This window comes from Macaca thibetana, chromosome 15, assembly GCF_024542745.1.
Source record: "Macaca thibetana thibetana isolate TM-01 chromosome 15, ASM2454274v1, whole genome shotgun sequence".
Taxonomy (NCBI): Eukaryota; Metazoa; Chordata; class Mammalia; order Primates; family Cercopithecidae; genus Macaca; species Macaca thibetana.
Window position 1 is genome coordinate 11,307,017 of NC_065592.1, and position 16,120 is coordinate 11,323,136.

Sequence of the window (16,120 nt, forward strand, 5' to 3'; positions counted from 1 at the left end):
GTCCTGAGGGCAGAGCATCCTGGGGAGTTCAGTTTCCCCAACATGCCAAGGGGCTGAGGGACATTTAACCTCTTCACAATCTACATTCTGTTTTTTTTTTTATCTAGATAGCTGGCATTTTATCAAGCTTATGTAAAGAGCTAAGCAAACATTACTTCAATACGCCTCTTTCAACCAGACTGCTACCGGTAGTTCCTAAGCCCCTGTCATGTATAAATTCTAGAGCCACTGGTTCAGAGCAGCAAAAAGCCAAGCATAGGAGAACATCCTATCTCACTCCAGCAGAGGCTTATAAGATAAACACCAACTAGACCCTGGAAACTGATCAAGGAACTTTGTATAATCTCCAGCCATCCAGTTGTTTAGCTCAGAGAAGCTACAGTCCCAAATGAACAATGACAGCTGAGAGCCAGTTATACATTCTGAATGTTGAAAAACAGAAGGTCTGAATAGCTCTTTGTTTTTGTTTGAATTAAAACAAAAATGAAAACAAACAAAAAAAATGGGGGCTATGAAAAAATGCTACACATAATCCTGAAAACTAAAAGAGGGAAGCATAGCTCTAACCATCTTTACTATGAAACCAAAATAAAATTTTAGAATAGCCATTGCTGTCCTCAGGGAGACAGAAGACATGAGCTCTTTGCAATAGTGTAGAAACCTTGTGCAAGTGGGTGAGATAAAAGAGGACGAAAAAATGCAAATGTAGGATTAAAATCTTCACTGGAGGAGGAAAACAAAATGTTAATTTGAGGGAACTAAAACAGTAATATCTCCATCATTTTAGATGCTGATTATAGAATGGAAAGGAACAAAACAAAGTGAAAATAAAAAGAAAGAAAAGACAGTCACGGAGGACAGAGAAAAAGGTCTTTACTGTTTTAGGGGAAAAAATAAGCAATAATCAAATATACAATGGAAGAAAACATTCATCTTTGATTAAAGGACTGAGTCTAAGAATCCCAGAGGTGCAATGTTTTAAGGAAAATTAATGAAAACAGAAAGGTATGGAGAAATCATGGGAAACATGTAAAAAATGAAAGATGAGAAGAAAAAAAAATGTAAGAAAAACCCAGCCAGGAAAGGTCATGTGAAACTTTCTGAAACATTTCTTTCTGAAATTGAATTGGAACTGGCTGAGATTTCTCTTCAGAACACTAAAGGGCAAAAGGTAACTGTACTGGTTGATGTGTCCCCACCAAATTTAGGTCCACCTGGAACCTCAGAATATGACCTTATTTGCAAATGGGGACTCTGCAGATGTAATTTGTTGATATAAGGTCCTACCGGATTCCAGTAGGACTTAAATCCATGACTGATGTCTTTATAAGAGAAAAAGAGAGGGTCATTCAGATACAGAGACACAGAGAGAAGGTGATGTGATAACGGAGGCAGAGACTGGAGTGATGCAGTTACAAGCCAAAGGGGGCTAAGGACTGCTGCAACCCCAGAAACTAGAAGGGGCAAGGAAGGATTCTTCCCCAGGGCCCTCAGAGGGAAGATGGCCCTGCTACATCTTCATTTTGAACTTCTAGCCTCCAGAACTGTAAGAGAATAGAATTCGGTTGTCTTAAGTGACCCAGCCACCAGTTTGTGATAAACTCTCACAGCAGGCCTAGGAAACGAACACAATAACAGTTCAAAATTTGTGAAGTTTTAAAGGAAAAAGGTGATGACCAGACACTTAAAAGCAGGTGACGTTGTTTTTGTGAAAGCTATGAATCAGAGACATGCTCAGATATGTAATGATTAAGAAAAGATACCCTCATGTACAGCCTTAAAAACTTACCTGAAACTCCAGGACAAGGACACCTGCAACCATTGCTATTTATGATTGCTTTGGAGGTCATAGCCAATGCAATTACATATGAAGAAGAAAAAAGAGATTTGGATATAGGGAGATGAAGTCATTTACTGAAGACAACTTTATGCCTAAAAAGACTATTACTTTGTTTTTAAGTAAAGAAGCCCAGTAAAATACATAAACCCATTTTGTATACAAATTTAATTACTAAATCAATGTGTACTAAATGTTAATAGTGATTATTTGTAGGATTACATATGAATTTAATTTTCTTCTCTGTACTTTTCAGTATATTTCAAATTTTCTATAATGACTATGTATTCCTTTCATAATCAGAAAAATATATTAAAAAGTATATCAGCATCACATGCACATACACACACAAATACTATGAAGTAACACAAAAAATTCAAGAAAAAAAGAATTTATTAGATAGATTTTTGGCAAAGCTGATCTTCTGGCTGATTTGTGGATGTCTGGCAATGGGGATACAATAAGAAAAGCACCATAATCTCTGCCTACTAGGACAGGTAAGAAATGCCCACAAATAATGACAATGTAAAATATGGCAGGTACCATAGAGAAATGCAAACAATTGTAGGGTTCTATACAGTGAAAGATGACTTTCCCATAGGGGAATCAGATAAGGCTGCATGGAAAAATGAGACTCAACAGAGGCATATTTTAAGAGGGCATTCTAGAATGATGAAAAGGTGTAAGGAAGTCTCAGGCCTGGGCAATGTTGGGTAAAGGCCCGTTTGCTGGATCATGGGCCACACGAGTTAAGTAAGGCTCAGAAATAGGTTGGAGCAAGACTTCAGAAAGCCTTGAATGTCAAGCTAAAGACTGCCTACTTTATTTCATAAGCAAAAAAGAGATGCTGAAGGTTTGCTGTTGTTATTACAGCAGGAATTTGTTTGTCTGAATGCATAAAGATGACGTTGCCAGAGCTGTACATTAGGGAAAGTACTCTTTACAGCATTAAGGAAATCAAAGCTCCCAGGATTAGGTTAATTACATCTGAGGACATGGACAAACTAGATGTAATCTTATCAAGAATTTGTTAAATTGAATTTTTGAGAAGTCAGGGAGAGCAAGAGAAAGTGCCAGAAGCTCAGGGAAAGAGGAAAAGATACCAATGTCACAGAAAAGAAGGTCTACATAGAAGCAAACATCCCTGTTCTTTTCTTACTTGTATTTCTTCAAGAGTCTAAATAAGAAACACATAAGGAATTAAAAGTCACTTTTAAAATGTAAGCTTGTAAAAAATGCACACTACTCAGCCCACTCCAGATATGCCAAATCAGAACATGGGTTTTAAACAAACTGCTCAAGTGATTTTTATGCATAATCAAGTTTGAGGGGCACTGGAGCGGCCTGTAACAGCAGCAAGATCATGGATCTTTCAAGCAAATACAACCTATTGTGGATGGGGGTTGGGGGACACCCCCTACAACTTACCAGTTGTGTGACCTTGGACAAGTTAATTCACCTCTCTGAATCTCAGTGAACTCATCTGTAAGATGGGGATGATAACAGTACTCCCACCTCATTAGGTCATTGTGAAATGTAGTTTACACATGCAAAGCACTCAAAAGGCTGTCCAACACTGTCCAACACTGTCACGTACACAGTGACATGAATAAAGAGCAACTGGCCGTGAAATCCATTGAGAATATAGAATAGAACCAATGGGATTTGGTAAGAGACCAGAACATGGCTCTGTGTGATTTCCTGGTTTCTGGAATCAGCAACTGAAAGGAAGATGGGGCCATTCACTCAGCGGTTGGGCACAAGAGAGACAGGGTGAGTTCAGCGTGGGGCATGTTGCAGTTTAGTCGCCTGTGGGTCATCCCACGAGAGATTGCCAGTGGGCATTTAGGCAAATGGGCCCATGCATAGAAATCTGTGGATAGAAATCCGGACTCAATATATGGATCTGGGAGGCACCAGTTTTAAGACAGGGAAAGATTACCCAGAAAGAGTTTGTAGAGTAAGAACAGTGCCTGAGGCAGAACCTGGAAGAGCACCAACATTTAAGGGCCAGGCAGAAAAGAAGGGATCCAAAAAAAAAAAAAAATGCTGAGAAGGTAAAGAAGGGAGGCAGGAGGAAAACCCGACAGTATGGAGATGTCAAGAGAGGAGAAAGTTAACAAGCCTACAGAGTTGTCACGTAAGATAAAGACTGACCTGCAATCCCAGCATCGCCTTGGGAGGCTAAGGTGGGAGGATCACTTGAGGCCAGGAGTCCGATATTAGCCTGGATAACATAGTGAGACCCCATCTATACAATCAATCAATCAATTCAAAGTGTTAAAAAAAAAAAAAAAAAAAAAAAAAGGCAGAGTTGAGGAATGCCAACTGGATGTGGTAGCAAGGAGATCTTTGGTGACCTTGGCAAGAGCAGTTTCAGTGGAGTGCAAGGAAGGGAAGCATCAAACGGAGAAAGTAAGAAGGGAAACTGTGGAACCATTATGAGGAGCAAAAAGAGAATTTAGAGAATGGCCGAAATGTACTCCCAAAGTAATTAAAAGGCCTTCACATCTATTATGCACACACAGTTTGAGATTATATTTTAAAAGACTGCAACACTATGATAACTACAATAGACCAATTAAAAAGTTGAGGCCAAAAAGCATACAATCCTTTTCTTACACATAAAAGAACCCAAAGTAACTGCTTTAATTACATGGGTAAAATGTTCAACATAAAAATATTGCTTATAGCTCAACTAACAGTGGCAGTGTGACACCACGAGCCAGCCATTTATGGTAAGCCAATCGTGGCAAGCTACGCTGGATTTTTTTGCATGACTTTCCCTAAATTTGATTAGTGAAATAAAAGGGAAGCAAATTTCAGAACCCACGGATGTTCCCCTCTTTAACAAACAGGGCCAAAAGCTGTTCTAACCTGTGGAATGGATATGTGCCCTAAGAAAACAGAAACTTGCCCTGAGACAGGAGAAAGCTGAAAGACAAGGGTTCCATCTTAAGGGCACCAAGAGAGAGGTTGATGAAGCCTCAAATTATCTTGGATCCTGCACCCCAGGGAAACTTGTTCCAAGTTGCCTGCCAAGGGGCAGTTAATAAGTTAAATAGGCTAGACTTTCCTCTGAGGGCCTAAAAGAAGAGAGCTTTTTTTTTTTTTTTTTTTTTTTTTTTTTTTTTTTTTGAGAGTGAGTCTGCTCTGTCGTCCAGCCTTAAGTGCAGTGGTGAGATCTCAGCTCACTGCAATCTCTGCCTCCCGGGTTCAAGTGATTCTCCCACCGCAGCCTCCTGAGCAGCTGGGACAACAGGCGCGTGCCACCGTGCCTGGCTAATTTTTGTATTTTTAGTAGAGACGGGGTTTTACTGTGTTAGCCAGGACGGTCTCGATCTCCTGACCTCATGATCTGCCCGCCTCGGCCTCTCAGAGTGCTGGGATTACAGGCGTGAGCCACCGCGCCCGGCCACAAAGAGAGCTCTTAAAGTCCACGGCCCATGTGGGGAAAGGTTGGCAAAAACACCAAATTCCTCTTCAACAGCCCCAAAGAGGTAAAAGAGTGGTTTTCAAACTCTACGCATGTTCATGACACATGAACACTACAATTTTGAGGGAAGGCCTGCATAAGTTCAGAAGAAAACATAGGTTCTGAAAAAAGCAACTTTGAGAAAAGAAAATATATTCTATTGCTAAGAGCAGTACATAAAGGTATATTACATTCTATATTTTAATCAAGTTTAAAATTTATTCCTGTTACAACAGATGATGCCTATTGCTGAGCCTGGTCTTGCTTATCTGAAAGTTGAGGCGGGCACATGACAAGCCATGATGCAGGGCAGAGAATGATCCAGTACAAGTAAGGTATGCAAGGCAACGGCTGTTACCAGACACCAAGAAAGTCTGCGTGTTTAGAAACGTAAGTGAATTTTGCCTCCTAGTGTATGAAACCACAATCAAGGTAGAAAACTGCTCCACTCAATTTCCTTTGCTGAAGAGTTAACCAGGTAAGTGGTGTGTTCACAGTTTGTATTTCTGGTTATATGAAAAATAAACTATTATACATTGATCAACATTTGGAAGTGTTTTTATGTACATCAGGGGACCATATCCCATCAGTTGAAGACTACTGGAGTCAAAGAACAGAGACTCCCAGGATACCAGCATAAGGCTGAGGAGCCTCAGATTGTGAGCCGAGCCAAGGTGGCTGCAGGAGAGCAGCACGGAGGTGCAGAGAGACTTGCCCTGAGGAGGAGAGCCTTGAGTGGCACAGGAATGGGAGACTCCTGTGGCCTCTAGGGAGAGCATGAGGAAGTCGGGACTCAGAAAGGCGGGAGTGGGGTGCCTGTAACTCTGGTTTTGAAACTGGAGAGCATGCTGATGTCTGGTATCACTGAGGTGGCTCTTCCCAAGGTTGATTTTGTCTGGGAAAATTTGGAGAAGTTGTCTGGTATTCTTATTACAGCATGTGTTCAGCTGGTGGATTTGTTACAGTTTGTGCCCCAGCTATGCATGTCATTAACACAGCACTCGGAGCTCAAGATGGTCACCAAATGGCTGGTCAGGTGGTGTTAATTCTCCTCAAGTTTTGTTGATCCTAGAAAAATAGGTCATAAAATCATACTGTATCAAAAAGTAGGGTAGGGAGGAGACAAGCGTCAAAGCTATTCTACAAACCAAAATTCTGTCAATGGAGGACAGAAGGATTATGCTGTTAAGGGCTAGATACAGAAATACTTTCATGTTTATGCTCTACTTTATTTTTTAGAAAGGATTTAAAAGCAGCTTACTTACATGTATCTTACTTAAAGGATAAAATGAGACACTGAGCACACTCAGAACAAGGAAAACTCAAGTGTAGGTAAATAAACTGAAAACAAGAGAATGGGATGAGGATGTATGTTATAAAGTCCTTTAAGACTGTTAGAGGTAAGCCACAAATGGAGTTCTGAGCTTCCTAGGAGCCAATGCAAAGAGGAAAAGCCCTTTCATTTACAGGATTCCCAATGCTTACAAGGTTAACAACAAACCAGCTTCTCAGGAGAAGCATGGCACTTTTTGGTCCTGAGAAAAATTTTTTTCTCATAGGTCTTTTTAAAGGAGACTCTGTATATGACAACCATAAAATTCTTAGCAGCATCCTACAAGTAACACACCACCAAGATCTGTCTGGCTGCTTCCCACTCTGTCCATCAATGCAGGTTAAAGGCATAATGCCATGGTGCAAGTCAAGAAAAGCAAGTCTGAGAGGGGCCAACAAAGCTAGGCTGAGTGTTTGTGGCTAACTTATGGTTGGGCTTGATCTAGGAATTAAATTTAAACCATTTAAGGCATGGGCGTATCTTTGGATAACTCCTTATGGACATTCTTAACAGCAAGGTTTTGTTAAGATTTGGACAAAAAACAGTTTGAAATTGTATGTTGGAATGGAAACCTAAAGCAGAGCTACTTTATGCTTTTGATTAAGGACAGCGGTATTTGTTCTAACGATCAACCTAATTTTCTTAGGAAACACTCTACACACAGCAGGGCTTTAAGAGCATGGGCTTGCAGGCGAAGAGATTAAGCGCAGGGGCTCTTGGAGGCAGACAGACCTGGGGTTAAATGTCACTCCTGCTCCTTCCTAGCTGTGGGACCGCTCTGATATCATCAGTTAAATGGGAATCCATTTAATATTCACAAATGTCTTCTGAGCATCCACAGTGTGTGGCCTAATCAAATAATGCCTACCTCATATGGTTTTTTGTGGGGATTAAATAAATAAATACATCTAAAGTATTCAACAGAGACTGGTACATGGTAAGCGTTGAATAAAATGTTAAAACGAATAATAAAAATAATAAAATAATAACCAGAATATAAGATTTCTGATTCCATTCTAATGTATAAAAAGTAACGATTAAGGTCTCAAAATTCTACATCATCAGAAAACGGTTACAATAATTTTGGCCTGAAAAAGTTTAAAAGTGAGCACTACCAATCACCAACAGGGGCAGTAAAAATATCAAAAAAGCACCAGCCATACATTTAAAACATGGTAACTTGTGGGTGAATGTTCTAAGATATATGTTGTATCTGGAGATATCCACAGAGTTGACTGGGAGGCCGAGGCAGGTGGATCACAAGGTCAGGAGATCAAGACCGTCCTGGCCAACATGGTGAAACCTGTCTCTACTAAAAATACAAAAATTAGCCAAGTGTGGTGGTGTGTGCCTTTAGTCCCAGCTACTCAGGAGGCTGACGCAGGAGAATCACTTGAACCTGGGAGGCGGAGGTTGCAGTGAGCCGAGATCGAGCCACTGTACTCCAGCCTGGGGGACAGAGCAAGAAGACTCCTTCTCTCTCTCTCTCTCTCTCTCTCTCTCTCTCTCTCTCTCTCTCTCTCTCTCACACACACACACACACACACACACACACACAAGGGTTGACCTGCTATGTCAGACACAGATACAAACCAGATAAATTTTAAAGAACATCTGTCAAAATTATGATTTTAGCTATAGAATGCTGAAGTCTTGATATTTTGATGTTCCTGAGGGAAATATGCTGGTACCCTCACTAATCTCTCAGTTTGGTAATACTAGATAGAATATAATTTCTCCCATAAAATGCCTTTGAAAGCAAAAACCCTACTTAACCTCGAGTAGAGCACAACACTGAGTTGTGTTAGGGATGCTGGACAGGCAGTTAAATCACTCATTAGCAAAGCATCGTCTTTCTGTACAACAGTCCCACAGGTATAATTCCAATCCATGCCTGAACAAAAATACAATTTACTACATATCAGACTCCAAGAGTCCTCAGTCAAAACCTCAAATGTTAAAATCTGCAGATGCCAAGCAAGTTCATCATCAACCGTTCTTTTGGTAGTTATTAGACAGTATAGCCAGATACCTTTTGAGGCTACCCTGAGTTCATGACAATGAAATCACGCTATCTGTATAGAGAAGCACTGATATATTTATTTCCTATATAGCAGGGGAGCATGCATGCAGTTCATCTAAATGCAGGTTTGAGTCATTAAGAAACAAGCTTAAAAAGGAATGGACAATATACTACCCTGTTTTATCCTGACTTGAAATCACCAGCAGATCATTACTTACCCAGAAGTATTAAGATACGGGGTTTTATGAGAGTCAGCAGCTGGGCTGGGGAGGGGAGAGGTCTATATCCTGCCGATACCATTTATCATTGATACTGTATCAATTTCCTAGCCATCCAGTTTAAAGGCCAAAAAAAAGATCAATAAAAGCTACAAACAATCTTGTGCTTTTTCTGACAGATTTCAATATAAAGTGATGAAGAATGGTTGATGGTGTGATAGCTGTGTATTGCCCAGAATGCCGCCATGAGAGACAAGACTTGCAATTCATCAGGAAGAAAAATGGCATACGCTTTAGATGAAATGCACTGCGAGCTAATGAGTCTAAGTATATTGGTTGAGGGGGGAATCAAAGAGTCTTGTTTTCTCTTTCCTTTATTTACTTTTGATGAGTTAGGCCACTCTCTAATTTCAATCAAACTGGATCATTCACTCATTCAATCAATAGTAACTAAGTAGCTAATGCTAAGCATTGTGCTTGGTTCTAGAGATACAGTGGCAAATAAACATTATTCCTATTTTTTAGGGAGTTCATAATCTATACCTTTATTTATGGTATTTAAAAAAGTTCAGAGATAAGGGAGTCCATCAGCAGAGGAAGAAATTTTCACTAAGTGCCTTTAGTTTGAGCTTTTAAATTATCGCTATATGAAGGAATGTTAATGAACACATTTGGGAGTTGCAGCTCAGTTCATGCTTTTCTTTGAAACTGACTTGTCTATGTCATCTCCAGAGAAAATCTGCCCTGTCCACAAGCATTGCTGAGGGAATGGGCCTCAAAAGCCATGTTTATAGTCCATGACCCCACTACCCTGAGCACAAGTGTTTGAATCAGGGATAGATAACTGAACAAAGAGGAAACAATCCATAGTATTCTACTTGGAATTTGAAATTAGGATCCAAGAATGAAGAGACCACAGTGGCCAATAGAGCTGTAACCCATGTAAACCATGGGGACTGGGCGGGGGGCGGGGTGGGGCAGAAATCACTTCAGTAATAAAAAAAATTTATAAGAACATAGTATGTGCCAGGCCCTGTGCCAGGTTCTAGAAATAAAACAATGAAGAAGACAGAGTAGTAAGTGGTAAATGAAATGAATATGGATTGTGATAAGCACTGCTAAGAAAACAAATAGGATGTTGAGTTAGAGAATAGCAGAGAAGGGAACTAATGTTCATGGGATGGTCAGGGGAGGCCCCTCTGAGAAGATGGTATTTAAGCTGAGATCAGCCGTGAGAAGCCCCAAGAATCCATCAGTAAGAATGACTAGTAAGTACAGGGATCCTGGGATAGGGAAGAGCTCAGCATGTTCTAGAGACCAGGATAAAGGCCAGACATTTGAGGCACAGTGAGGAAGCGGCATGAAAGAAGGTGAAAGAGAAAGGCAGGGTAAGGATCACATAGGTTCTTGTAGGGCTTGGTACATGGTCTGACCTTGAATTACAATGAACAGCTGAAGAAACATTTTAAGAAGGAAAAGACATTGTGCTGTCAACATTTTAAAACATCATTCTGTCATAAGGACAGACATATGGACCAATGAGATAGAAGGGAAGCCCAGAAACTAACCCTCACATCTATAGTCAATTGATTTCTGACAAGGGTACCAGGCCATTCAATAGGGAAAGGACATTCTTTTCAACCAGTGGTGCTGGGAAAGCTGGATGTCCAGATGCATGAGAATGTAGCTGGACTCTTACCTCACACCACATAGAAAAAATGAACTCAAAATGGCTCAAAGACATAAATGTAACAGCTAAAACCATAAAAGTCTTAGAAGAAAACATAGGGGAGAATCTCCTGGACATTGAATTTGGCAATAATTTCTTGGATATAACACCAAAAGCATAGACAACACAATAAATAATAAATTTTATTTCATCAAAGGCACTGTCAACAGAGTAAAAAAAAAAAAAAAAAAAGCCACAGAATGGAAGAAAATTTTTGCAAATCATCCGATAAGGGACAAATAACCAGAATATAAAAATAACTCCTAAAAATTGACAGCAAAACAAAACAAAACAAAACAAAACAAAAACACAAAAACCCAATTCAAGAATGAACAAAGAATTTGAATAGTCATTACTCCAAAGAAGATATACAAATGGCCAGTAAGCACATGAAACGATGCTCAACATCACTAATCACTAGGGAAATGCAAATCAAAGCCACAATGAGAAACCACTTTGCACTATTACAATGACTATTATTTTAAAAATGGAAAATAACAGATGTTGGCAAGATTGTGGAGAAATTAGAAACTTTGTGCATTACTGGTGGAAATGTAAAATGGTACAGCCATGGTGGAAACAAGTTTGGCAGTTCCTCAAAAAGCTAAAAACAGAATCACCTTATGATCCAGCAATTCCATTCCTAGTTAATATACTCCAAAGAATCAAAAGCAGGATTCCAATAGGTATCTGTACACCATTTTCATAGCAGCATTAATCTTAATAGCTAAAATGTAGAAACCACTCAAGTGTTCATTAACAGATGAATCAATAAACACGCTGGGTGCGGTGGCTCATGCCTGTAATTCCAGCACTTTGGGAGGCCAAGGCAGGAGGCTTGCTTGAGTACAGGATTTCAAGACCAGCCTGGATAACATAGAGAGACCTCGTCTCCACTAAAAATAAAAAAAATTAGCCAGGTGTGGTGGCATGCATCTGTAATACCAGCTACTTGGGAGGCTGAGGAAGGAGGATTACTTGAGTCCAAGAGGTCTAGGCTGCAGTGAGCCATGACTGTGCCACTGCACCCTAGCCTGGGTGACAAGGTGAGATCCTGTCTCACAAACAAACAAACAAAACAGATAAATGGATAAACAAAATGTGGTGTATCCATACAATGGAATATTATTCAGCTATAAAAAGGAATGAAATTCTGATACACACTATCACATGGATGAACCCTGAAAACATTATGCTAAGAGAAATAAAACCAGATACAAAAGAACAAATATTTCATGATTTCACTTACAGGAGGTATCTAGAATAGGCAAATTCACAGAGACAGAAAGTAGAATAGAGGTTACCTGGGGCTGGAAACCTCTGTTTTTAGCTTTTTGAGGAACTGCCAAATAGGAATACAGTGTTTAATTGATAAAGAGTTTCATTTTGGGATGACGGAAAACATTCTGAAAGTGCATAGCAGTGATGGTTGTACACCAAAGTAAATGTATTTAATGCCCCCTGAACTGTACACTTAAAAATAGTTAAAATGGAAAAGTTTAGTTGTGTCTGTTTTACCACAATAAAAAATAAACTAAAAAAGAAAACACCACTTTGGCTGCTGGGAAAAGTGAGCTGGAGAGAGGCAACTGTGCCATCAGAGGAAGCTGTTCTGCAGAGAGGAGAATGATACTGACACAGATAAATGTAAAGACAAGAAAGCATATGGACCAGAGAGAAAGAAAACAGTGGCTTGCTGCCTTTCCATCACATGAGGCGCAGCTGCACTTCCCTTCCGTGAGATTCACCCATATCCTTTCAGTGAATTGCTTTATACTTGACCCAGAGTGAACAGATCTCTGTTCAGGAAACAATCCCTGGTTAAGGCAGGGACACAGCTGAGATCCAGATACAACACAGCCTGGGGACACAGTGTGAGGCTCCTGGTTTCTAAAGTGAAGGCTCCATGAGAGCAGAAAAATGGTTTTGCGTCTCTCCCCTCACTCTCAGTGACTTGCACAGTGCCTGACACATGGACGACCCTCAATAAATATGTGTTGAAAGAATGCTAAGTAGCTCTCCCACGAGTCTGTCAAGATCTGGGTTTCCACCTTCTCATCACCAAACTAAGGCAGGATGGAAACCTAGAGAACTAAGCCCTAAGTCTTCTCTCATTACTGATACGAATGGCCGAGCTTCATTCTTCACAAGACTTGTGACTTGTTCAAGGTCAGGAGAAGTTCATGCTAACATTTCAATTTTATATAATCTTAGGTGCCTTTCTGAAAAGTCTGAGTTCCAAGACGCCCAACACTTATTGGGTTCCCAACAATTTTCATCACACCAGGCGTAAGAAAAGTCAAACTCATTTTTTCATAAACCTATGACACATAATGGTTTGTAATTTAATAATACTCTGTTGTTCAGAAGTGAGAGGAAACATCACTCTCCTTTTAAAACACTGCAGTCAGAATTTCAAGAGATCCTCAGATAACAAGAGTGGAGCTCTGCTCATTTCACTTTTCCCAACCTTTCCAACCACCAGCGCACGTCATTTTTAATATGGGAAAATGAGGAATGACCTAATTTTACAAAATTTACACAGATAATCATTTATCACTCTGTTGGCCTATCATATACCCATTAAAATATGACTCTTAAGACTATATGAGAAGACATTTAGAAAATACAGTATAAATGGAAAAAGAGGAATGCAAAATTAAATATATAATTTCATTATAACAATGTAAAAATGAAGTTTGTAGCTATAAGGACTGGAAGGAACCAAAAGGAGATGAAAACAGTTGCTGCAAGGTAAGATTATACATGGAATTTTAAAATACATTTATATTTTATTTTATAATATTCTAAAAAGTCAACTACAAATACACATACACACAGTCATGGCCCCAGAGGAAAAACAAATGGATGTTTTTCCCAGTGAACAAATGGATTGAACAATGTTTGGTCGATTGGATACCTCATCAGGCCGAGGATAACTGATAACCTAGCTGAGGTCCTCTGGGGCAGAGCTTTTTAACGTGCGATCCTGGGACCAGCAATATCAGTATCAATCTGGGAACTTGTTAGAATTGCAAATTGTAGGTTAACCTCGGATCTACTGAATTTGAAACTCTGGGACTAGGGCCCAGCAATCTATGTTTTAATCAGCCTTCCAGAGAGTTCTGATGTCTGCTCAAGTTTGAGAACCACTGCTCTCAAGTACTTTTCCATTCTGATATTCTGTGATTTCCCCACATCTTTAAAGAGTCCATCTTTCACACCCATGTTATCTCTCCCAAGTAGTATCGTCACTGTTTATACGAGTTCCACATTACTTACTAGGCCAAGTCCAAAGTGTTCACCTGACAGTCAAGGCTCTACTTTTGCTGCTGAATTTTGTCTTTATGTCTGCAGCTAGTTAACATAAACTGTGCTTATGTGCTAAGTACTTTATGTACATGATCTCATTTAATCCTCATAACAACCCTCTAAGGTAGATAATAGAAATATCCCCATTTTATAGACGAGAAAACTGATGCCAAAGGAAGTCCAAGATCATACAATTAGTGAATGATGAAACAAGAATGACTTCAGAGCACATGTTCTTCAGCATTACTGAGGTTCAGAGAAGTAACCTAATTGGTCACAAAGATAAGTAATAGACCTGCTATAGGAACCTAGGCCTACCTGATTCCAAAGCTTGCTTGCTTTGTAATCACAAAGCTCTTTGCTAGGCAGGACCATTTGCTCACTGTCTTGGAAGATGGCATTGCCAGGAATCATGCTGTTGGCTCATACCCACTGTCTATCCTCTCTGCCACTAACCCACATCCCATAGCTCTCCGCAAGGTCTTCCATGGTGTGTCTCTGAGATCCCTGGCCAGAATGGGTGCTTTCTCCCTTCTCTGAACCCCTGTGGTGCTCTACATGCATCTTTTTCACAGTATCAATTCCTACTCTGACTTATAGCTATGTACCTGCTCCTTCAGGGGAGGTGGTGGTCTAAGTGGTGCGGTGTCACCAGTGACAGACAGAACAGGTGTTGACTGAATCAACTGAGGTATCTTTTATGTGGCTAAATTCATTCTTCACATATTTTACGTGTCTTATCTGCCCAGCCAGAGGAGAGTAAGCTCCTTAAGAACAAGGACCAAATCTTTTACTAATTTTATATTTTCAGCTCCAGGCTAGGTACAGTCAAGTCTATAATATATGCTTGAGTTCAAGTAGAACGCCACTGGTACACAACTCTGGTATAAATTTTTCTACTACTTAAACTCTGCAAGGATGCAGCTTATATTAATAGGGGAAAATTGGGTACTACACAAATAGATACAAGCAACTCATTTTTAATAAATAGAAATAGTAGACAACATCATTAATAGTGTTAAATAATAATCAATACAATTTTATGAGCACATTTCTCTTCTGAAAATTTGTTCAGATTTCCATGTAATTGGAAAAAAATCACATTCTATCTTTAAAAAATATTGAGACTATTATATGCTTTCATTATGGCTCTTTTAAAATGAAAACATACAATCTTTAAAAATCATAGCACAAACCCCAATGTCTCTCATTAAGGAAAATGTAGATATTTTCATTCCAAATATTGATCATCTATAATAGTCATTTATCTAGTCCAACAATATGCTTTTAACAGGAAAAAATAGCTCTCATAAATATTCTAACGCCTACCACATACCCAGAAAGCAAAGATACAGAAAATCAGAATATGTATTTCAATAATACTTAAACCTTGAAAACTAGATTTATAAACTTTTAGGAAAAAGATCATATATAAGCCAAATGCCACTTTTCTTAATTCATAAATTGTTTTATTTAATTATATACACAGAGAAAAATACCAAGCCATAACATATTTTTAACAAACTGGAAGACAAGATTAAAAGTATGTAACAATAAAAACAAATAAATAAAGATGATCAAATTATCATAGCCTTTGTGTAGTTATTTATTCCAATCCAATCCTTACACTGTACCCACATGGTCTAACAGTAAATATACAACAAAAGATCTGATGAGCTTGGCGATCGTCTCTAATCTAAATCAATGTACTACCACTGAACAGACAGCATAAACTTACCAGCTCCACAGATCCATAATGTTTCCTACTGAAATCCCCACGTCTACAGCCTAGGTCTTCCGAGACAGAGCTGGAACAAAAATGCTTCATCAGTATTATACATAGCGATCTGGCCACAAACCTTCTGCAAAAATCAACTACCATTTGCAAAAAGGGCTGCTATGGAAGAGACTTGCAGTGCCCCGGCTCCTCACTGCAGGGGAGCCTCCTTGCAACAGACACAGTCCCCAGCAGCCATTGCAGAGCCTGGCTTTCATGGAGCCCTCAATAAAAAGCAAATGCCAGAGTCATCCCTGGAAGTATAGGCAATGATTGAATTAAATATTTAGTCATTTGGAATCGATTGAAATTTCTAAGGCTACTGGTGGTTTATAATTTCATTTCTGTATAACCAGAGAGGAGAGAAGCCCTGCAGTAAACTTGAGGCAAGGGACAAAGCTGCTGAACCGGATCTT

At 39.4% G+C, this 16,120-nt stretch overlaps 1 protein-coding gene across 9 annotated transcripts in view; it reads right to left on the reverse strand.

The window, feature by feature from the left end:
• GARNL3 (GTPase activating Rap/RanGAP domain like 3) overlaps positions 1-16,120 on the reverse strand; it is a 598,754-nt gene that overhangs the window by 115,953 nt on the left and 466,681 nt on the right. For 6 of the 9 annotated variants that reach the window (XR_007719603.1, XM_050759786.1, XM_050759784.1 and 3 more), the window contains one exon: positions 15,666-15,735. The exons of the other annotated variants lie outside the window; for them this stretch is intronic. Coding sequence is in view for 4 of the 6 variants with exons in the window: in XM_050759786.1 (XP_050615743.1) it covers positions 15,666-15,735 (70 nt within the window). In the remaining 2 variants the exon portion in view is untranslated. The remainder of the gene's footprint in view (positions 1-15,665; positions 15,736-16,120) is intronic. 9 annotated transcript variants of the gene reach the window in all.